Source organism: Propithecus coquereli, unplaced genomic scaffold, assembly GCF_000956105.1.
Source record: "Propithecus coquereli isolate 6110/MARCELLA unplaced genomic scaffold, Pcoq_1.0 Scaffold235, whole genome shotgun sequence".
In the NCBI taxonomy this organism is placed as follows: Eukaryota; Metazoa; Chordata; class Mammalia; order Primates; family Indriidae; genus Propithecus; species Propithecus coquereli.
The window spans coordinates 5,470,825-5,495,747 of NW_012147897.1; the positions used below are offsets into that span (position 1 = coordinate 5,470,825).

General features: G+C 36.7%; 1 protein-coding gene across 1 annotated transcript in view; it reads left to right on the top strand.

The window, feature by feature from the left end:
• Nucleotides 1-24,923, top strand: part of UVRAG (UV radiation resistance associated) — a 286,852-nt gene that overhangs the window by 212,681 nt on the left and 49,248 nt on the right. Inside the window, exon 13 of the mRNA XM_012645741.1 lies at nt 5,339-5,417. Coding sequence (XP_012501195.1) covers nt 5,339-5,417 — 79 coding nt within the window. The remainder of the gene's footprint in view (nt 1-5,338; nt 5,418-24,923) is intronic.

Consider the following 24,923-nt stretch of genomic DNA (forward strand, 5'->3'; position numbering starts at 1 on the left):
GAAGGGCATTTCTAAGAAGTGAGCAAAGGCAGCAAAAGAGAAATGAACTTGGTGTGTTCGTGATGCTGTGTGGAAACTGCTTGAGCAAAACGTGGCAGATAAATCGGACAGACAGGTCAGATCACTTAGGCCTTAAAAGCTAGGCAGAGGAATTGAAAAAACAGTAACTGATTAGGAAGCAGGGCTGAGAAGTAACATGATAAGAAGCCTAACTTGAGAGAAAATAATTTATGTTTATGTCACGCTTTGCATTTTCAATGTACTTTCTCAATCTTTGGTGTTGTTTTATCCTCACAAGATACTTGTGAAGGAGGCAGGAAAGATGATAGTTTCCCCACTTTACAGCTTAAAAACTGAGTGTTAGAGCAGTTATGATTTACCCAAGTTTATATAACAAGTAAGTACATGATGGAGCTAAGACTAGAAAAAGTTTGTCTTTTCTGTTGTAATTTACTTTTTAAACTTACTAGGCTGCCTTAAGTCAATTTGGCAGTGATATGGAGAATGAATTGGCATTAAGGATGCCGGCTAGGAAGCTATTGTAGCAATCAAATTGATAAGAGCTTAAACCAGTTGTACTCAACTGAGGCACTTTTATCCCCTTTCCCCTCCCACCAAGGCAACATTTGGCAATGTCTAGAGACATTTTTGGTTATCACAGCTGGGGGTGGAGTGCTGTTGACTTTTAGTGGGTGGAAGACAGGAGATGCTGTGCCTGCAGTGCACAGGACAGCCCCCCACAACAAAGAATTATCCACAGTGGCAGTGGGAATGGAAAGATAATGACTTGTCAACTTGGTGAATCGCTGCCTATATAAAAGGCAAATAAGGTAGGTAAAAATTGAATGTCATTCTAAGTCTGAATAATTGATAATGTGATGAAAAACCAATCTGAGCAGGGGAAAGTATGTTGAATTTGAGGTAAAGTGATGGCCTCAGAACATATTGTATGAGCATGTATTGTTACATATTCTACAAATAATGGTGGGCAGAAGTGATCCTACTATGTACAGTAAAAATTTCTGAATTAACAGAAGCCATATTCCTCATCTCCAGTTGCCATTAAAGAACTAGATCTGGATATGAGGTTCTGAAGGTGAAGTCAAGAAACTATCACCAGCTTGGAATCCTTTGTAAAAATGTCTGGGTTGGTGGGGAGAGCGTAGTGCTTATAATAATTTTATTTTTTTTAAAGCTGTAAAGACTCAAAATCAGTTTCTTTTACAATTTTTTTCCAAGTTGAGTATGTCATATTCTACATGCACTACATCTCTGCGGGTATATTTATATCTATGAATTAGTTTTTAAAAATTCCTACTCTCAGCCTGCACATATGAATTTCTTTTTCTGGCACATCATTTACCACTACTTTAGTAGGTCTCCTTTGCAGTCTTAGCTGATAACTATCATGATGACCCTTTGGCATTATATAGTCTTAAAATGCTTTCTTGGTTCCTGAGGGAAAAATATGTTCAGTATTTTTGGTTTTACATATTCAGAATCATAGAGTATTGCAATTAGAGGAGATATTAAATGTCATCTAGCACAATCAAATCCGGTATTTGATTCCTGCCATGTTAGTCACTAGGGCTACTGTATGTTAGCACAAACTTCATGGCTTAAAACAGCAGAAATTTACTGTCTCACAGTTGTAGAGGCCAGAAGTCCAAAATCAAGGTATCAGCAGCACCACACTCCTTTCTTCACCCTTTCCAGCTTCTGGTGGCTCCAGGCATTGCCCGGCTTATAGCTGTATAACTGTAATCTCTGCCTCCATCTTCACATGACATTCTCCTCTTCTCTTTGTCTCTCCTCTGCATATTCCTTAACAGTGATATTTACTGGATTTAGGGCCACCTGCATAATCCTGGTCGATCTCATCCCAAGATCCTTTTTCCAAATAAGGTCACATTCACAGGTTCCAGGCATTAGGATATGGACAAATCTTTTTGGAGGACACCATTCAACCCACTACACCCCCTGAATACGTGTCCATTATTTACTTGTTGCCCATCTCTGATTGTCTGCCTCTACCCAAGATCTTTTGGAGTTTGAATAACTTTGTGGTGAAATGAATTTTCCATACCATTCACTTTGGTCCTCCCTTCTTGGAGCCATGCAGAATAAATCCGGTTCTTTTTCTCTCTGAAAGTCCTCCATTTGTTGTCCCTGAGACTTCTGTCCTCCAGGCTAAACACCTCTGGTTCCTTTAACCATTTTTCTCAGTGCTGTAGCTCCCATTCCCCTAATCATCCTCAGTGTATGTCTCTAAATGATTTAGAGACAATAGGAAGAATATTGAATCTATCATTGTAGACCTAATATTGAGGTCATGTCTCTTCTACTTACCAAGTAGGTGACCAAGGCAAATCAGTTTCTTTTAAATAATAAAAACACTGGGTTACTCTACTCCACTTCATGCCTTTTGTAGTCAAATGAAATTGTTACAAAAGTTCTCTGTAAATATAAACTATCAGTAAGATTATAATTATTTATCTCTATACTCGTGTGAAATACTAAAACTCCCAGAACTGAACATAGGTCTCTCAGTATAGTCTAACCTAGTACAAATAGCTGTCACTAGCACATTCCCCAGTTTAGCTGCTCTGCTTCTATTAAAACAGCCTGGGACCATATTATCTTTTTTGGTATTCATGTCATAATTCTTAACTCATATTAAAATTGCTGTGTACTAAAGAGCTCCAAATCTTTTCACATAATCATGTTTTCTCATTCAACAAATATTTATTGAGTGTCTACTACTAACAGCGCTTAGACACTTGACTACAGAGGCAAAAGAGGGACAAAATACAACTTGTTTCTGCCTTCTTGGAGCCTACAGTATACCAGGGGAGACACACATGAACCAAATAATCACACAGTGAATGTAAATTTACAATCTGAGACAGACTGGAAAAAGAAAGGGTTGCAAACTGACCTAAGCCAACTTGATAGTTCACAATGATAAGATTATTTATACTAGATAAAGGTGGGCTCCCATAGGTGGTCTGAGTTCTCCCACTCACCTCCTCACCATCAGGTGTCAGTAATAGTGACAGTAAGTCTCAGATGGAATTCTGTAGCACACATAATCTATTTATTGCTTTCTAATTCATTGATATTTTTGACCATGTAGAGTCAGTGAAGTTTTAAACAATTTGGGATATAATTTAATTTGAAAAATAATTTAATATTGGCCATTTTAATTGAGTGTAGTAATAAATTATCTTGAGTCTTCACAGGAAATATTTAGTTCATCCTCCATTTATTTAATGTAATACTCCTTTAATGAGTCCTGTTTGTGGTGTTATGGACATTTTTCTGGATGTACTTGAATGACCGCATTCTTATCTAAACCTTCCATGGTTTATTAATGTGATTTTCCATCTATATTAAAATGTCATTGATTTGTATCTTATGTCCTGATGGTAATAGTTTTTAGCCTTAAATGGATTCTATTTTTCTAGATTGCTTGATAGACCTACAAATCCATGTATTTTTGCAAAGTAAGATGAATGTGTAATAGTTATAAGCTATTATATTATTCAACTTGAAGTGACCCGTTAAGAATTTCAAAGCAATATAATTCTGTCCTAATATTTGATCTGTCTTAGCATTGCCCTATTTGAATCTTTGGCTCTAAAAACTCTTCAGATTTGTTTTAATGCTACATACACACCTTGTGGATCTTTCTGTCAGTAAGTCCCAATGAAGTCATAATAAAGTCAAATGTTGTAAGATCCATTTTTTAGGAATATAAAGGCTTGATTTTCTATATATGCTGATCTCAATTTACCCTTCCAACGTATGAAACAGTTTCTGGATTTATAACATGAAAATGGAGATAGCTATGGGTTTGGAGGGCTATTCAGATAGTCTACATGTGATGGCTTATAGAATAACAGTTGCACAGTATAGAACTTTGGGCCTATAGTAGATTCCTCTAAAGTACCCCTGTCGTTAAGTCTTTGCAAATATGTAGTTTCTATGCAGGCTACCCCATATGAATTTGACTGATTCCCAGGCACCTTGCAAAAGCCTGGTATTGCACTTTGCTTATCCTGAATTTGCTATGCTGTCATTTTTATGCATCTTGATTTGAGACCAAACCACATGTGCTAGTTTATTTTTACTGTTTCAATTAAATACAAAGCTATATCTTCTCGATGGGTGTATGAAGCATTTGGTATTCCTTTAGCAGAGAATAAGTACAGTTCATGACCTTACTCACTCCCCAGTGCCTATAATTTTACAGTGCAAAAAATTTACCTTTTGGATACTATATAAACAACAGCTCTAGAGAATTTAATATAAAGCTTTTAAATTCTGTTTCCTTTCTTTTATTTTCACTTGAAAACAATATCCTCCAGGCTTTATGGAATGTATCTTTTCCTCAGGCAATTAAAAGACAATTGAAATTAAGAATATCCAATAATTGTCATCTACCATTCATTTCAATGAGATTATTTTATTCTTGAGAGTAATTGTATATTGCAGAACTAAGGAAGATGAAATTTTCTTCTTGACCCTATCTCAGTAGTGATTGATCTGTTTGTAGAAAAATCTGTTTCAGATGGTAAAACTTATACATGATCTTGAGAATCAGAAAAATGGCTAGACTATAGGTATGCTCTAACCTTTTCTTCTTCATTTGCAGGGGTAAGGAAAGGGAAATAGGTGTAGGAAGCTTATTCCCTAAAATAACTCTTCATCTTTATGAAGATCCAGATCTCATGCTTTTGTTGCTTCAGTGAGACAGGTTAAAATGAAAAGTCACTTAAAAAGAGCTTTTTGGCGTGAGCACATTGCCTTGGAGAAGTAGCATCCAAATGGCCATCACTGTAAATGTGAATGAATTTTGGCTCATATTGGTACTACTGGCCACCTTAAAAGAAACAGAAATCTTATATATTGTTTCTAAGTCTGATTTTTATTTCTTCTTAATCTTCCTCTCCCATTTAGGAGTAGTTGAGATGTCAGGTCCAAGATATTAGAGGAAAAAATTTGGGGATCTTAATCTTAGCTAAGGTGGCAAGCTCATGATATATAAATAAGAAACAGGTAGCCTTAATTCCTTGGGGTTGATAGATCACTTTATTACATATTAGTCCCTTGTTTTGTGACCTATTCACTTTTTCCTTTGAGAGAAGGCAGCCGTTGTTCTGACTTGATTCATAGTATGAAGATGTCAGTAGATTACAGTGACTGTAACTAAATGATTTAGTCCAGTTCTTCAGATGTTTGTGCCGTATCTAAGAAACTTTACCCTCTGTCAACAACTTGGAGGTTGTATTTATTGAACTTTGGAAAACTTCTGATCCTTCTTTATCTTTCTTAGGTTTCCACTGTATCCAAAAGGAGGGGAGAAGTTGCAATTTGATTATGGTGTCTATCTTCTGAACAAAAATATAGCACAGGTAAGTAACTCTTATTCACTCCTCTCCTACTTCCCACATACAGCCTACTTCCTTAGATAGCTAACTTACTTTCTTTATAGTATGTACTACAGTTGATCCTTTTATTTAACTAGTTAAATAAGTAGTATGCATTAGTAATACATAGTTCTTTTTTGGCCACAGTTGTCTTCCGTGCCATTATAATGACTGCAGTGAAGCAATGGGTACAAATCAGAATCCTATTAAGCTCAGAATCCCTTTTTTGTGTTTGTACTTGCTGGTAGACTGTACTTGAATGCATGAGCTTTATAATCTCTTGCCTCTTCAGCTTGACTGGTAATAACTTTCTTCTCTTAGACCACTTCTAGGGACTTATTTTGCATTGTTGTTTATGGGGTAAAAGTGCCTTTGCAGGTCCTTCATGGTCTCCTCACTTTATTATTCAGGGCCCAAAGGAAAAGACCAAGCATATGATCCTTCCAGCCCATCTTGGGTTTTGTCACGCTTTCAGCATCACATCTGTTAGTATCTCACTTGAATAATGTCTTTCCACATGCCTTAGTAAGACTGTTAGATGCCTGGGTTTGTATTATATTTTCCTGAAAGAAATATGTAGCGTTTCTTTAGCACTTTTGGCTCTACTTCAAGAGGTAGATGTTCCATAAATTTTCTGGTTTAAAGAAAGACTAGCTTCCTTTGTTTTTATAAATAACAAATGCTTTTTTTGTTTTTATTTGGACATCCTTCCAATTGGAGCATCACATGGATGAATATCCACAAGTTGGCTGTTATTCGAAGACACTATCAGCTGTATCCCCAGACCTTTCAGTTTTATAGAAATAAGATTTGTGATGCTTTTGTTTTTATGAGCCTGCGTTGCCTTCTACCCAAACGAAACTAAAGACTCACTGAACAATTCCTTTATTCATGTCTGATCAATCTAGAATTACCCCTCCATATAGTATCATCTTTGCCTTTCTTCCCTTGAACCAAACTCAGTCTAATGGTGGGTTTTTAAAAATTTGTTTTCTATTAAGGTTGTTATCCTTTTCTGAAACTGAGTCAGATTTCTAGTTTGCAGTCCTCAATTAATCCTTTGCTTCATAACCTCATGCTCATTGCCCTCTCAATCACATTGCTTTTACTGTTACTTCCACTACAGCTCCAGGCAGGCAGCCTTGCTCGCAGTTTCTGGCTCATGACTCACCTTTCCATGTGCCATTCTTCCCACAACTGATGCTTTCCCACCCTCCATTTTTGGCAGATAAATATTTCAGTCAAAGAAACAGTACTTTAATTTCAAGGCTGCTTAGCTCACACTCTGCTGATCACAGTTGTGTCATACCATGGAAAAGGCAGTGCCTAGACAGAACTGGTCAAGAAATGCCCAGACTAAGACTGCATTAAGGAAGAGGTAAATTAGTAAGAAAGTTAGAGAACATTTCCAGTGAAGTCAGCCTTGGTGGAAAGAGCCCATGGATACTACAGGGTACAGAGTCTGAGAGTAATATTGGTATCATTTAATAGAACTAAGTTCTGATCTGAGTTCAGAACTTCCTTTCTTGCTCTATTTTGTATTTCTTGCTCTAGGCACATAGGTCCTGAGGTTGGAAGGCTGTTAGAAGCTTCAAGGTGAAACCTGCTCTTGCCGAAATGCTTGGATTTCCTCATAAATCCCAGATTCAAACACACACATACACATATGTGCACAGACATACATACACATACACACAGACACTTATTTCTTCTCAAGAACACAATAGTATTGAATACCAAGGGATGATTTAAAGAGTTGCTAAGAATGCCCTAGCTTGCTTTGAGAGCGTGATCAGTGGAAAAGTTAGGAAAGTCAGCCCTCCACATCATACTCTTAGTTCTAGCATCTGTTTGGTCCCTACTTGGAAGCACTTCCCAAGTGGCCCCTGACTTTATTCTTAACTGAACCAAGAGTACAAATATGTTGAACTAGTTTTATTCATCTGTTTAAGAAATGGATTGCTTCTAGTAGTTTTATATCCTTTCCAATTTTATATTCTTTCTGAAAATTGAGGAAGTGTGTGTGTGTGTGTGTGTGTGTGTGTGTTTGTGTATAACATCAATAGGCTTAACCACTCTAAATCTATAGGGAGCAAGTTCTTGCTCTCTGTTGTTTTTTCATCACATTTTTACAATTTTAAAAGGAGGGGACAATAGACTTCTTAAAAAGAGACTTTTCTTATATTTCAAAATTTATTCAGGAATCTTCTTTTGAGCATTTAAAAAGAAACTTTTAGCAAATTTGTGACCTTTAACTTTTTTTGCTTCAGCTCTGTCTAGTCCATCTCTTGCTATTTTTTTGAGAAGGTTTCATTTTGTCTTTGACCTTACTACCATCACTTTTTCACATTTTGATTTGTAACAAACCAAAGAACCATTAATTATTATGGCTTCTAACCAAGTATCATAGCAATAAGATATTTCCAGCTTTTGAAGGTTTATTTTTATATACATATATACTAATACATGTTGTCAAAGGAGAGTTTGTCTTCTCAGGCAGTCTCATTTGTACCCCATCTCTAGAGATGTGAACAAATCATACTATTAAAATGGCCTCACCTCAGTAATTTATAAGCCACGTTGGTGGAGGTGGATGAAAGCATTGGCATGTGTTTAAGTGCCAGAGAAAAAGGAGTGAAGTCATTTAATACTGCATCCATAACTTGGTTGAGGATTTGAATAGTCAATAGGACCTTTCATCATAACCTGAAGTAGTAGTAAAATCACTTTTTTGGTAGAGGAAATGACAGAACTTAGCAATATTTGTTACTTCAGTATTTGGGATCAGTCCAGCCCAAGTTTTGAAAGCACAAGCTTAGAAAGACAGGCCTTCAAGTAGAAATCCTCAAGTGTTGTTTGAAGAGCTGAGAGCGCTGTTAGGGCCTGCTTGCCCTCTTCATGTCACTGCTGTCTAAAGGTGTGTGTGTGTGCTGGATTTGGTATAGAAAGCATATAAAGCAAAATGCCTGTTTTCAGCACCATTTACTAACATTTGTCAAGTGCCAGCCCCTTTGGTTGGAAATAGCCTTCCTTGTTGGTCAGCGTATAATGCTATAGGCATGGGCCTGCCAAAGTCAGGTGCAGTGTAATTGACATTGATTTTAAAAACCAGATCCTGCCATAATTGTCAGTAAGTTTGTAAGTATGTTATATTAGCATTTGTGTAGATCACAGTAATTTGCTTTTAATTCTCAGAGCATAAAAAGTAGTATAACAAAAATTTTAAAACTTTCACCTTACCTTTGTAGAGAGCTTTATAGTTTGTAAATTACATGCATATATATTCATTTGATCCTCATCATAACCCTGCAAAGTAAAATGGCAGATAATGTGAAATGGATTTGAAGACAGTTTGGCTATGACATCTGCCACTCTGGTGTGATATTACATAATTTGATAGGCTTGGCAGAAGTCCCCTTACTTCCATGCGTTTCATTGTTCTATATATTTCCATCCTAAAAATGAACCAAATCAAAGAAGATGACTCCCCCAGATAGAAAAGGAACTAAAAGTTCCTTGAGAGCAGAGATAATCTATTTTGTATATCATATTTCTATTAGCAAGCATTCCATTAGCAATGCCAGAAATGCTAAGTTCTGAAGAGATGTTTAATAAATGAATGAATAATGATATAGCACCATCACACAAGTAAAGAAACAGATCTAGAAAAGTTGAGTGGCTCGAATGGATAAAGAAATTTATATATAAAGTATATACATACACACACGCACATACACACACAATGGAATATTTACTCAGCCTCTAAAAAGAACAACATACTGCCATTTGCTACAACATGGATGACCCTGGAGGACATCATGCTAAGTAAAATAAGCCAGACAGAGAAAAAATAATACTGTTTGATCTCACTTATATGCAGAATCTTAAAAAAAAAAAAGTTGAATAAATAGTTGCATAACAGAGTAGGACGGTAGTTACCAGTGTTGGCAGGGGCGGAGAAGTAAGTCAAAGGGTATAAATTTGCAGTTATATTGAATGAATAAGTCTAGCAATGTAATATACAGAATGAGAATTATAGTTAGTAATAATGTATTATATACTGAAAATTTGCCAAGAAAGTAGATTTTAGGTGTTTTTATGACACAGAAAAGTGAATGTTAATGCTTGACTGTTGTAATCATTTCACTATGTGTATGTATATCAAAACATGTACACCTTCAAAACATGTTGTACACCTTAAATATATACAATAAAAAAATAAATTTTAAAAAAAGTTAAGTGTAGGCCAGGTGCAGTGGCTCACACATGTAATCCTAACACTTTGGGAGGCTGAGGTAGGAGGATAGCCCAGGAGTTCAAGACCAGCCTAAACAACATAGGCATGTACCTGTATTCCCAGCTACTCGGGAGACTGAGCCAGGAGGATCACTTGAGCCCAGGAGTTGGGAGTTGCAGTGAGCTATGATGATGCTACTGCACTCTAGCCTGGGTGACAGAGCAAGATTCTGTCTCAAAAAAAAGAAAAAAGAAACTGTTAAGTGACTTGCTTAAAATTTGGTTAATTATTTTAGGTCATTAAATATGAAATGTCTGATTTCAAATCAAAAGTTTAATTTATTATATCTCAAATAAGAAGCAGTACAATTAAAGTATGCTTCTAAACTATTGACACAGTTTTGCCATCTTAACAGTATGCCAGCAGCAAAGAAGCCTAGAGAGCAAGTGGCGATGAAATCACAAAAGGCATTTTCCACAGCTTGTTGAGAATTGAATATTTTTCCTTACAAGAAGTGGTCCAAAGTCTGGAAGAAATGGTAGTCAGGTGCAAGGTCTAGTGAATGCGGTGGATGACAGCGTGTTTCCAAGTCCAGCCTCTGTAGTTTAAGCAGCATTGTTGTTTTTTTTTTTTTTTTTGAGACAGAGTCTCACTATGTTGCCTGGGCTAGAGTGCCGTGGCGTCATCCTAGCTCACAGCAACCTGAAACTCCTGGGCTCAAGCGATCCTCCTGCCTCAGCCTCCCGAGTAGCTGGGACTACAGGCATGTGCCACCATGCCCGGCTGATTTTTTCTATATATTTTTAGTTGTCCAATTAATTTCTTTCTATTTTTAGTAGAGATGGGGTCTCGCTCTTGCTAACTCCTGAGCTCAAACAATCCGCCCGCCTCAGCTTCCCAGAGAGCTAGGATTACAGGCATGAGCCACTGCGCCCGGCCAGCAGCATTGTTTTGTGACATGTGGTCAAGCTTTGTCTTGCAAGAGGATTGGCCTGTCTCTGTTGACCAATCTCAGCTGCTTAATCACAAGCATCTTCATCATTTCATCCATTTGGTTGTAGGAGACATCCGCTGTAATCAATTGACCAGATTTCATGAAGCTGTAGTGGATAATACCAGTGCTGAACCATCAAACAGATACCATTAGCTTTTTTTATGAATATTTGGTTTTGGACTGTGTTTCAGCACTTCATCTTTATCCAATCATTGTGCCGAACACTTGCAATTGTCAAAAAGAATCCATTTTTTAGCACATGTAACAATATGGTGTAGAAATTGTTCGCCTTTATGTTGTGACAGCAAAGAAAGGCAAACTTTGAGACAATTTGTCTTCTGACGCTCGTTTAATTCATGTGGAACCCATCTATCCAGCTTCTTTACTTTGCCCATTTGTTTCAAATGGTCCAATATTGTTGGAATAGTAACGTCAAACCTTGCTGCTAATTCACGCGTAGGTTAAGATAGATTGACTTCCATGACAGTTTTCAGCTTATCATTATCCACCTTGGTCTCAGGTTGCCCATGTGGCTTATTTTCCAAATTAAAATCACCAGAACGGAACTTCTAAAGCCATCAACATATTGTGCGTTCATTAGCCACATCCCTCTCATACACTTTGTTGATGTTTCGAGCTGTCTGCACAGCATTTGTTCCATGATGGAACTCATATTCGAAAATAACACAAATTTTTGATTTATCCATAGTTTCATAAAAATTGCTCTAAAAAATCTTTGAAAGATAATCACAAGCCAAACCTAAAACAAGAAGTGTTAAAGTGAAATGTCAGAGATATCAACTGTCATACTTAGTACTTAAGGAAATCGGACATTCCATACTTAATAACCTAATAATTTTCTCGGTGTTTTTTGAGCACCTACTGTGTGCTGTATACACTGAGTTAGGGTGCAATGGGTAGAGCAGTGAATAAGACACACAGGCTCCCTGATCCCTGCCTTATTAATAAGCTAGACACAAAAGGACAAATATTGTATGATTCCAGTTATATGAAATAATCTGCAATAGGCAAATTCGTAGAGATGGAAAGTAAGTTAGAGGTTACTAGGGTCTGGGGGAAAGGGGAAATGGGGGAGCTATTGCTTAATGGTTACAGAGTTTCTGTTTGGGGTGATAGTTTTGGGAATAGATTGGTAATGGTTGCATAATATTGTGTATGTAATTAATGCCACTGAATTATATACTTAAAAATGGTTAAAATTGCAAATTTGGATTATATGCTTTAAATGAGTGAATTATGTGGTATGTGAATCATATCAATAAAGGTGTTTTAAAAAAAAAAAAGGAAGATCCTTAGCTCATTAAGCTTATAACCTAATGGGAAGAGACATACAGTAAACAAACAAAGAAGATAATTTCAGATTGTGATAAGTGCTGTGATAGAAATTAACTAGGTGATATAATAGAGAATAACTGGACCTACTTTAGATAAAGTTGTCAAATAAGCCATATTGAGGAAGTGACTGTTGCTAAGACATAAATGATGGCCAGGAGCTAGCCATGCAGAGAGCTAGGGAACACAGAGTTCCCTAAGGCCATGGGAATAGCAAGGGCAAAGGCCTTGAGGTAGGAAAGAATTTGTTGTGTTCAAATAACAAGTAGAAGGCTAATGTGGCAGGAGCACAGTAGTTTGAGGGTAAGAGGTAGCCAGGGAGTGTATTGTATGAAGCCTTAGAGATCGTAGGAAAGAGTTTTAATTTTATTCTAAATACACAGGGAAGCCATTGAATGAATGCTTTAAGCAGGAAAGTGGCATGATTTGATTTTTTTTCCCCCCCAAAGATCACTCTAGCTACTCTAATGGATTACAGGAGGTAACTAGGGTTGAAACAAAGTTTCCAGTTAGCAGGCTATTTCAGAAAACCAGGTGAGGGTTGGTGGTGGCTTGGACCAGAAAGGTAGGGATAAAGATGGAGAGAGGTAAACAGATCTGAAATATATTATGGAACATGAACTAATGGATTGAACGTGGGAGATGAGGGGGAAAGGAATATCAAGAATAACTCCTAGGTTTTGTGTATGAGTGACTGCATGGATGATAATGCCATTTATTGGGATGGGGAAGGATCCAGAAGATGGGGATGGGGATGCACCAAAAGATCTGTTTTGGAGATGTCAAGTTTGAGCTGCCATTTAGAAATTTAAGTAGAGTCATTAAGTAGACAACAATATATACAGGGATATATAGATCTGGAGTTCAGGGTTGAAGATCAGTACAGGAGATGGAAATTTGGGAATCATCAACCTAAAGATAATGGAACCAGATGAGATTAACCAGGCAGAGAATACAGAGCTAAAAAGAGGGAGAGACAGAACCAGACACACACATACAATGGGATTTAGCCCTGGGAAATCACATTTACAAGTTAAAGAGAGGAGGAAGAACCAGTAAAAACTGAGAGGACTGGCCAGTTGAGTAGGGAGAAAACAAGGAGAGAGTAATAATTTGGAAAGTAAGCGAAGTAAATTTCGGGAAGGAGGAAGTAATCAACTATCTCCAATTATGGGTTTATAATTGGATATGCCTGTGGGATCAAGGGAAGTTTCTTTGGTTTTTGTTTGTTCATTCTGTTTGTTTTGTGGGGATGTGGCGCTGTTTGTTCGTTTTGTTTTTTAAGATGGGAAATACCATATGCTGATGTGAGTGAGCCTTTGCTCTTTTCACTTATCCCACACTTCCTTTTTCAGATGCATTAAGGATGGGCTCTGGATAAGGAAGAGAGCAGGGAGAAAGTCCATCTTATTATGTATCTTATAAAATGAAGACTTGGATGAGTATAACTTAAATGTATAGTTGTTACTGTAGTTTATAGCACACTGTGAAGACATTTAATGTGAGGATGGCCATTTGTACAGGCATTAAGTTAGTTTAACTTTTGAATAAAATAAAGCAAGCAAGTATAATGAAACTAAATAATTTTCTTCTGGGTTGTTAGTACTGAGCCTTTAATAGATTTTCTGAGTAGTTTCACGTGAGTATGCCAACTGTTCACAATCTAAGTGACGGAGATTTCTTTTCCTCTTAGAGCCTCAATGTAATCAGTCCTTGGTTCCCTGGGGGTCCCCGAGACCCTCAGTGGGTCTGGGAGGGCAAAAGTATTTTCATACAATATTAAGACATTTTTTGCCTGATTCACTGTGTTGACATTTGCATGATGATACAAAAAACAGTGATGGGTAAAACTGCTGGCCCCTTAGAACAAATCAAGGGAGAGACACTAAACCCTAGTAGTTTTTGTCTTCTGCGATACCATGCACTCATAGTTTATATTTAAAAAAAAAAAAAAAGCCAGTTTCACCTAAGAATGTGCTTAATGAAGCAGTAAAAATTATTGATTTATCAAATCTTGACCCTTGAGTGTACATCTTTTTAATAGTCTGTGTGATGGGAAAAGAGTATGCATAAGGCACTTGTGCTGCATACTGAAGTCTAATGGTTGTTTCAAGAAAAAGCACTTGTGCAATTGGGTTACTAACTGAACTAGCTGCTTTTTTATGGCGCATCATCTTTACTTAAGAGAATGACTGACAACCTATAGTTATTCAGACTTAGGTATTTGGCAAACATTTTCTCAGAATTGAATGAAATGACCCTGTCACTTAAAGGAAATCAACTGATAGTAAAATTGAGGAATTTCAGAACACTTGTGTTTGTCACCCTGAGATTGGCAGCTTCCCAATCCTTAATGACATTTCTGATAAGGTTGGTAGTGATATTAACACATGTGATTTTAAATATTCTATAATAGAATATGTCATCATTTAAAATATATATAACTCAGTGAGCCAATAGTTCCCAAATGGCCACTATATGGATTCTGTGAAATCATGTGTGGGTAAAAGATTCCTTCAAAGTGTAAGAGAGACCAGTGGATTTTAATGTAACAGAGTATGAGAAGTTTATTGATAGCATTTCAATCTGAAGATTCTACATTGCTACTAACCTTTAAAAAACTATTACTTGATGAGTTTGGGAATAGTATCAAAGAAGAATATTCACTATTATCTGAAAAGGCTGTTAAAATACCCCTTTCTTTTTCAGCTAAATATCTGTATAAGAGCTGGATTTTCTGATAACAACACATGGGAAAAAATTTAGTGCAGAAGAAAATATGAGACTCCAGCTGGCTTCTATTAAGTTAGACATTGCAAAAGAGACTTGCAAAAATGTAAAACAATGTCACTCATCTCACTAAACTTTTTTGGAAAATATGCTTGTTTTTTATTCAAAATATTTATATTAACAAGTAATAGATTTCTGTTGGTATTTTTAAATGAATTAATAAATATCCAAAAGTTTTCTTAATTTAAATTTCCGATATGGTAAATATTGATATGTATGACCCACATAAACAAAAGCTCTTTGGAGTCCTCAGTAATTTTAAGAGTTTAAAGGGATCTTGAAACTAAAATGTTTGAGAACTACTGCCCTAGAGAATGTGGCCATCAGATTTCCTATGAAACTCTAAAGTTGCTCATAGTCTGATTAAACAAGACACGTGAGTCAGTTCCCCAGATGTGGAAACATTATATAAGAGACCTACCAATTTGAATTCCAGTAATGCTATGCAGTACAAGTCAGAAGGTATTCACTATACTCTTCAAATGCTGGAAGTAATAAATTGACAAGATAAAACAGTTTATTTTTACCTCAGTTGGACATTTTTTCCCTTTAAAACTAGAAATGCAATGTCAAAAATGTCTTTCCATGGGAAAAATAAAACAACATAACATATTTATATAGCTTATTTTAGGGTGCCCTTTCACATGTATTATCTTTTATCCTTTGCGAAAGCCCTGAAAGTATTGGTGGTATTATCTTCATTTTACATTTAGATAAAGTGAGCCTCTGAAGGATGAGTTCTTTGTTCACAGTCACATAGCTGTTAGATGAGCAGAGAAATGCAGACTCTAATCATCTAACTCTTAAGATCAGGGGACCATACCTGCTACTTTTCTTTTATCAGACAGAAAGAAACTTATTATGTAATGGGTTTTCCCTTTTTTTCTGTGGCTATCTAAGAGCTAAGTATAAATTTAGCACCTTACTTGGCTTAGCATCTTTGGTAACATCTGTCTCTTCCTTTATCCTGGTAGTTTTAAAAGATTCACTTTAGTCCTTTTACTTCTTCAGCAATCAGATTAGCCTTTTCCAAAACACCATCATGAGTGACATCTTTTGCTAGGAGGAAAATATTTAAAGAATGAACCACAACTGAAATGAAATATGCAATGCTTAGTTCAGAGAGGGTGGGATATAAATTCTAACTATATTTTTTATGATTAAGCCTCATGAAATGAATTATGAGCTATATGAAAAATGAATTTGGTCTGATTTTAGTTGGCATTAAAGTGACCAGCATAGCTTAGGTATAAGCTATTTGAAGAAATGAACTCCAAAAAATTGTTATATTTAAATTCTGATATTTACTTGAGCAGAGCATTTTTAAATTTGTGGACTTGGGATTCCAGTTAGGATAAAATAGTATCCTAATTAATATAAATTTATTAAGTGAAAGGCCAAAATCCTAAAATAAAATAATTGCAGCATAGCCAAACGGTTAAGAACAAGTACTCTGGTTCTAGACTGTCTGGGTTCAAATCCCAGTTCTATCACTTGAGCTATATGGTTTGGATAAGTTACTTAACCTCTCTGTGCCTCAGTGTCATCATCTATAAAATGGGGATGATGATAATAATACCTATCTCTTAGAGCTGTTATGAAGATTAGATATTTGTAAAGTACTTACAATAGTGCCTGAAACAGAGGAAGTGCTAAACAAGTGTTTGCTAAATATATAAAATGCAAAGTACAGTGTTTTCTTTGTGATTAAGAAATCCCGTATGTGGGCCAGGCATAGTGAGTGGCTCATTCCTGTAATACTAGCCTCTGGGAGGCTGAGGCAGGAGGATTGCATGAGGTCAGGAATTCGAGACCAGCTGAGCAAAAGTAAGACCCTGTCTCTACTAAAAAAAAAAGAAAGAAAGAAAGAAAAAAGAAGAAAAGATTAGCCAGGCAACTAAAAATAGAAAAAATTAGTTGGATGTAGTGACACGTTCCTGTAGTCCCAGCTACTGGGGAGCCTGAGGCAGGAGGATTGCTTCAGCCCAGGAGTTTGAGGTTGCTGTGAGCTAGGCGGACGCCATGGCACTCTAGTCTAGGCGACAAAGCGAGACTCCGTCTCCAAAAAAAAAGAAATCCCATATGTACAAATATGAAATGAAGTGAAAATATGTGGAAGGACATTGCAAGCTAAATTCAAGTTAAGAGCAAGTAAGGAAGAGGGGAGGAAAGGTTGCATTTTTCGCTGCTTCAGTCAGATTACTAAGGGAGGGAAAAGTATTCAAACACCTTATTCACTGCCACTGAGCTTTTAGTTTCAAGTTAAGGTAATGTTTTTTCTTATTTTTTTGAAATAGAAGTAACTTTTTGTCATAAATGATTCAATGTAGTATAATGTTTTAATACAGAAAAGCATTAAGAAAAAATAAAAATCACTTGAGATTCCAGTACTCAGATAACCATTGTTAATATTTTGGAGACCATCTTTCCAAACATCTATGCAAATATACATACATAGGTTAAATAGATAACATTTTACATAAATGGTTTTACACAGTGCATTCTGTTCTGTGTCCTGCTATTTTTCATTTAACTATATTGTGATGATAGTTTTCTGTTGATAAATATAACTATAAAAAATTCTGTGTGCATTCCATTCTGTTGTATGGACACACTGTTTATTTAACAGTTTCATTGTCGAGGAACATTTAGATCAGTTTCTGATATTTACGTATTGTGAATGTCATTGCAATGAGTAAGCATCCTTCTTAGATTTTTGCATGTGTGTTTGGTTATTTCCTTATGATAAATACTCACTTACTGGGTCAAAGAATAAATACATTTTAAAGTTTGACATTTTTATTTTTTTACCCTCTTGCCAATATTTCATGTTATTAACCTTTTTCATATGATCTCTGTTTTTATTTGTACCTCTTGGATTATTAATAATTATTAATTCATTTCATATATTTATTTGCTATTTTAATTTATTTTTTGAATAACCAGTATACTTTTGATAAATATGCCTTTCTAAAAACTATAGGTAGACTGTAGAGTCCTAAGATCTGAGGAACTAAGGCATAGGCCTTGCAACTAACTGTGAAGAATTTGCTAAGTCACAGACTTGTGCTAGTCTTTATTTCTCTATTTTTAACCTCCTTTTTCCCCTAAGCCCTCTCCAGCATTCTCAGTTCTCTTACTATATAAAAGCAACCTATGACAGTAGGAAGAAAGCTGGAGTGAAGACAGATTTTAGAAGAAGCATTTAAACTCTCATCTCCCACGGCCTGGCTCATTTCTTCATTCTTTTCCACTGCTTGACACTTCTTGTTGCCATAAAATGTTTCTTTTATCTCTCAGGGCTGTGGCTGGTGTGACTATCTGTTTACTCTCTTAGTGTTTCTGTGGCTCCTAGTAGGACCAGTTGTTCACTAACTCTGTGTCAGATGCTGGGCTGGGCAGGCGGGAAACAAGGATGGAAAGGACTTGGTTCCTAAACCTGGTACTCACTTTCTAGCCAGGGTGACATTATGGTATAGTATGTGCACATAATGGAGATATGTGAAAACTTCTTTGGAAGTATTCCTAGAGGAATCATCCAAGCTGGGCCTTTAAGGCTGAGTCAGGGTATGAGTTTTGGAGGGAACATTCAAACCATAGCAAATATCTGCTGTGATTAAAATTTTTCTGAAGATTACGTACCATAGAAATACCTTTGGTATTAGTGTAGGAAGGAAAGTATGGGGTTTAATGTATACTATGATTACAGTTATTAAAATAGAAATTTTAAAAGCACCAAACAAGCTACCCTATATATAGTAGGGGAAAGACTGCCTAGATGTATGCCAAAATTGTGTTGTATATTTTATGGGACCTTGGATAATCTTTCTACTTATTCTTTTATTTCTGATTTTTTATTGAACACATATTGCTTTTATATAGAATGTGTGTGTGTATATATATATAATTATTATATTTTTTTCAGATAAAAACTGGGGCCTAGTGAAGTTTTTTGACATTCTCAAAATGGCACAAATGCTTGATGGTGAACCTGGGACTAGAAACTAGGTTCCTTAATCTATTCATTAGCGTATAGCTTCTAGCATCAAATTGTAGTATATTTAACAGATCAAGAAATTTCAGCTTTAAAGAGGTTGTCTAGCTACATTTTTTTTTCTTGATAGTGTGTACTTCCTCTTTAAGGTTCATTATTAGTTCATAGTAAAATTAACAACATCAGTGTTATTTTTTCGTACTTTTTTTTTTTTTTTTTGGCCCCTACCTTTGCATGGATACTTTCTTCCTACTTTCTAAAATACAACAGTGTTCCCCCTGGCTGAGTAGGTCTGGCAGTACATGTAGTCAGGAGAACAAGCACAGACAGACATGGATTCAATATCTGGTCATTGCTGCCGCTTTGATAACTGTGGCATTGTGTAAGAAATTTCTCTATAGGCCTCAATTTTCCTATTTATATAATGGGGCTTACAAACTCTATTGTACAGCACAATGTTGTTGACTTTTTCTAAACTGCTCTAAAACATTTCTTTGTCCCCATTGTGTCCACATTTTTAGATAATAGTTATATTTCATTATTTCCAGAATGCCTTGCAAGGCAGCATAATGTCTTGGAAAGAGCTCTAGATTGTGTTCTAGCTTCAGAGTTGCCACTAACTCTTTGGTTCACTCAGTGTACCCTTGCTCTCCATGACATTAGGCCAGTCTCTTAATCTTTCTATGCCATGGATCCTTCGTCTAAAATAAGGAAAAATAATTTCCATTTCTTTCTAGCAATAATATTCTACAATTTCTGCCAATCTTGTTTTGAGCACATACATGATAAAAACCACAATAAATTGGTTACTTTTAAAGCAGAGGTAATGGAAGTGAAAATTGATCATTTTAGAAAATAATTTGGCATTATGCAGTGAAATTGAAGATGTGCATGTGAGAATGTTTATAGCAGCACTATTTATAATAGTCAAAGATTAGAAACAACTTAAAATGTATCAGCAATGTGTGCACCATTAATCATGGTGTGTTTACGTAATGGAATACTGTGCAGCCATGAAACCATAGCAATGATAGGAACAGATTTCACAAACATAATGTTGAGTAAAAGAAGCAAAGCAAAAACAAAACAAAACATCTCTACAATCTTATTCTATTTATGCATGGCTCAAAAACAAACAAGACTAAACTATATCGTTCAGGAATGAAGACTAGGAAAAAAAAAAAAAGGAATGAAAACTATACAAAAAACAAGGATGGGCTGGGCGCAGTGGCTCGCACCTGTAATCCTAGCACTCTGGGAGGCCGAGGCGAGCGGATTGTTTGAGCTCAGGAGTTCGAAACCAGCCTGAGCAAGAGCGAGACCCCATCTCTACTAAAAATAGAAAGAAATTAATCGGACAACTAAAAATATATGGAAAAAATTAGCCGGGCATGGTGGCGCATGCCTGTAGTCCCAGCTGCTTGGGAGGCTGAGGCAGAAGGATTGCTTGAGCCCAGGAGTTTGAGGTTGCTGTGAGCTAGGCTGACGCCACGGCACTCTAGCCCGGGCAACACAGTGAGACTCTGTCTCAAAAAAAAAAAAAAAAAAAAAAAAAAGGATAGTGTTTACCTCTGGGAAGGGGAAAGGATTATAGAAAGGGCTCATGGGGAGCTTCTGGGTGACCAGCAGCATTCTGTTTCTTTACTGGGTAGGAGATACACAGGGGTTTACTTTATAATTCTGATCCTTTAAACAATGTGTATATGTGTTTTATGCATTTTTCTATATGCATATTATGTCTTGCCATTAAAAAATTATAGGGTAACAACAATTTTAAAAAGTGACACCATTTCATTGAATTCTTGTAGTCTATTGAGAAATATTATAATGCCATTACAAAGGACTTCATGTTTCATTATCATATACCAGAAGAAAAAGCATTTTGAGATAGAGCACTTCATTTGTCTTAGCTTTACACATAATATTTGTTTTTATTGATACCTGCATGCAAAGCATTTTTTATTCTTTGTCCCTAACCTTTCAGGTTTTTATTATTATCCTCATTTTACAGATGAGGAAATAAGCTTAGAGTAATTTTTGGTGTAGGAGGAATTTTAAAGAAATCACTGAAACAAATCTGTGTGGAGTGTTTTTGGCATTTTTTCTCCTTCATTTTGTGGAAAAATAAATTGGAAACAACATTTGTGACCATTGTAAGGATATGTAATGTAAAATAAGCTCTAAACAAATAAATAGACTGAGTTTTGGATAGATGTCTTTTCTTTCAAACATAACTAAAAGTGTGCAAGATTTCCCAGATGCCTAGTAGTAAATGAATTTGTGGGTCTTTGGGCATTTAGTAGGTCAAGCCCCTGCGCTGAGTGTTGAAATCAAACCTAATTGGAAGAGAAAGTGAGAGAAACAGTGTCTACATTTTTGATACACTAATTGTGGTGGTCACTCTATCCAAAGTTTGCTGAACTATGACCGCTAAGCTAACCACAAAAAGGAAATTACTTTGTATAGCCCAGCCAAAAAGTTTTCTTTTTAGATTTAGTTTGTAATGTCACTTAAGATTCTTCTTAAAGGCTTGTGAACCTTTGCCTTATTTTAATAAGCCTTCATAATGACAAGGTCCCCTGAGAATGAAATCATCTGAGCGGAATGTGCCTGTGTCTTAAAATCTGATAAACATCACTTCATGGTATTTAGGAGATTAAAAAAGACTTAAAACACGTAAACGTTACTTTCAGGTTATTATAACCAAGGAAACCTGTGGCCCAGCTATCAAAATAGCTTAGCTTCAGCAAGTTCTAAGCAGTGGGCTTAGCCAGGTTGGTTATTGCTGCTTTAGGACTGACTGCACTGTCTTTTTTTTTTTTTTTTTGAGGCAGAGTCTCGCTTTGTTACCCGGGCTGGAGTGAGTGCCGTGGCGTCAGCCTAGCTCACAGCAACCTCAAACTCCTGGGCTCAAGCAATCCTTCTGCCTCAGCCTCCCGAGTAGCTGGGACTACAGGCATGCGCCACCATGCCCAGCTAATTTTTTATATATATTTTTAGTTGTCCAGATCATTTCTTTCTATTTTTTAGTAGAGATGGAGTCTCGCTCTTGCTCAGGCTGGTCTCGAACTCCTGACCTTGAGCGATCCACCCGCCTCGGCCTCCCAGAGTGCTAGGATTACAGGCATGAGCCACCCCGCCCGGCCTGCACTGTCTTTTGACTTGACCTGTAACACATAATGTAGAATGTAATGGCTTCATCTCTGAGGCACATGTGTGTGTCCCTTTGCCCCTGACGCTAATTCATCATTTGCTTTATAGTAGTTCCACTCAGACATCATCCTCAAGCCCCACTGGAGGCTACTAAATGATGTGAGTGGATATATTTCCTAATCAGTGACATTAGTTTATATTTCCTTATTAAGATACCCATTAAATTCATACCAGGAGAGATAACATGAACACTAATGCACTTTACATCTTCCATCAGTGCTTTTTTATTTATTTCTATAAAGGCAGTATTAATATCTGAATTTAAGAGTCTAAGAGAATGCATAGCATTTATTAATGGTCTAAGATCTTTTATTCTGGTAAGACATGGAAGACATGAAAAAGAAAGACATTCATTATTATGCTGTCATTTTTATTCTCTTTCCCTCCACAAAACATAGCTATTAAAATACACTTAATATCATTTATTTTAGAAATCAGTATCTTTTATATATTTTTTAAGCAAGATGTATTATCCTAGTTTTCCTGTACTTTATAAGTTATCTTGGTTTTCTAATTTTAACCAGAAAGCCAGAATATATACAGAGTTTTGTGTACCTTTTGGATATACCAGCGGAAAAATATTTGTTGAATGTACTATACATGGTGGTGGAGAGATACAAAAGAAGTTGCCCCATGTGAAAAATAGTCTACGTGTGTGTAAAATCTAATTGTTCTGCTGAGTTCACCCCTACATTGCCTTAACCAGAATAGCTATTCAGTGACTATCTCTTTATTCATTATCATATCTTTTTGAGACATTTGGCAAAGTTGCTAATGTGACTTACTTACCATTTGAGGAATCCACAAATTACTGCCTTCAGGGACTATAGCAACACCGTGGCAGTGTGGTGCCTTTTAGTTTTACTTTGGGTTTTTGCTGTTATTGCTTTTTCAGAATGGGCAATATGAAGTTAATAATACCAGGAAGGAGCAGTTTTACAAATCTGCTAGCACACACTTCTATTAGTCTCACTTCCAACATCATTACCTTCTACCTTTGGTCCTCACTCCTAGTATGTTATCCCAGGTGCAGAAAGAGAAAGGCAGTGGAGCCTTTTTAATTTTCTCATTGTATTGGACTTCTCTACTGTGAGTAAAATACAATGTCTTAGACTCATTGTAGTTAATTCTACACTAGCATTTTCTTCCCCCCGAATAATCACATGGTTGATTGCCAGTATTCACATTTACATAGCTGCATTAGTTTGGGTACAATAAGAAGCAGACTCTAAGAGGGAATTAGATGTACAGAAGATTTACTGGGGGAGGTTAATGGAAAAAGGGAGGAAGAGCCTTTAGACTGCAATGCAGGTATGATACCTATAGAAGGAGAAAGGAAAGGAAGGAGGACCCGGTAGGAAGAGACTTGGACTGCAACTCAGTTCCAAGAAAGGTTCTTGCAGTTTGATAAGAAGTCCTCAAGCCAAAGTTGCCGAATGGAGGAGTCCCATGTGTCACCCAAATGGACCTGCCTTAGTAACACTGTTGTGCACACTCACTGTCTGGGAGCAGTCTGCAGGAAGGGTGGCATGGATGCAGTGAGGATCCAGAGGGGTAGTAGCTGGAACCATCAGTAAATTATGCTCCCTGCTTCAGGATGTCTGCAGGCCACATCTCATGGCTTCCATACTTGCAGCTTTTAGAAAAGTATAGCACCTCTCTGAAACTCAGTTTCGAAGGGACTACTGCCAACACAGGGTTATTATAAACCTTGAATAAAATGTATGTCAATAAAAATATTAAATAAAATGTATGTAAATAATGTATGTAAAAGCCTTGGAACATAGTAATAATAAATATTAGTTCCCTTTCTGTTCCCCCTTTTACTAGCCTGTGGTTATTTTTAGATAGTCTAATATTCTTTTTCCTCCTTAAAAAATCATCAGGGTAGGCCGGGCGCAGTGGCTCACGCCTGTAATCCTAGCACTCTGGGAGGCCGAGGCGGGCAGATTGTTTGAGCTCAGGAGTTCGAAACCAGCCTGAGCAAGAGCGAGACCCCGTCTCTACCAAAAAAATAGAAAGAAATTAATTGGACAGCTAAAAATATATAAAAAAAATTAGCCGGGCATGGTGGCGCATGCCTGTAGTCCCAGCTACTCGGGAGGCTGAGGCAGAAGGATTGCTTGAGCCCAGGAGTTTGAGGTTGCTGTGAGCTAGGCTGACACCACGGCACTCACTCTAGCCCGGGCAACAAAGCGAGACTCTGTCTCAAAAAAAAAAAAAAAAAAAAAATCATCAGGGTAAAAATTGTGCTGAGGTTGTATCAGTGCTGCTTAAAGTGTGGTCCACAGGCCAGCAGGCAGTCTGTAGTCCACAGAACTGCTTGTTGCAGTTTGCAGAAAGATAAGGAACTTGTACCAAATGTAAATCAACCATGTTACTAAACACCCTGCTTAATTCAGATGCAATTTTTTTCTTTCATATCAAGACATTCTCAATGAAGGAAGTAGTGCATGTATTTATATTCTGTCACAAGCTCCTATTTGTTGCATCCTGGCACTTTGGGAAGCATTGAAAGTATAGTCAGATATAAAAAGCAGAATATAATATCCTTTTAAAAATCAGATTTTCTTTTTCACTATACAGGAGTTATCATCTGTACTTCTGCTTGGCTGCTACAGGGGAAACCACTCTAAGCTGGGCATTGGCAAATCATGTTACTTATGTCAGTGGCAGGCAATGGCACCGTTAGCATTTTTCAGCACCAGGGCTTGTGACCAAATGTCAGAGTAGACAGGTTTGTCATTGTCATATTTCCAGGTCCTTTTCCATGTGTCCTTTTCACAACTCATTTGTCAAAATACATTTCTTGAGCTCTTTCTATATGTCAGATACCATGTTCCTGCTGAGGTCAGTGCCCTCGTTATACTCTGTTACAACTTTGAACCCTTAAATTGGAGCCCTCCCCCA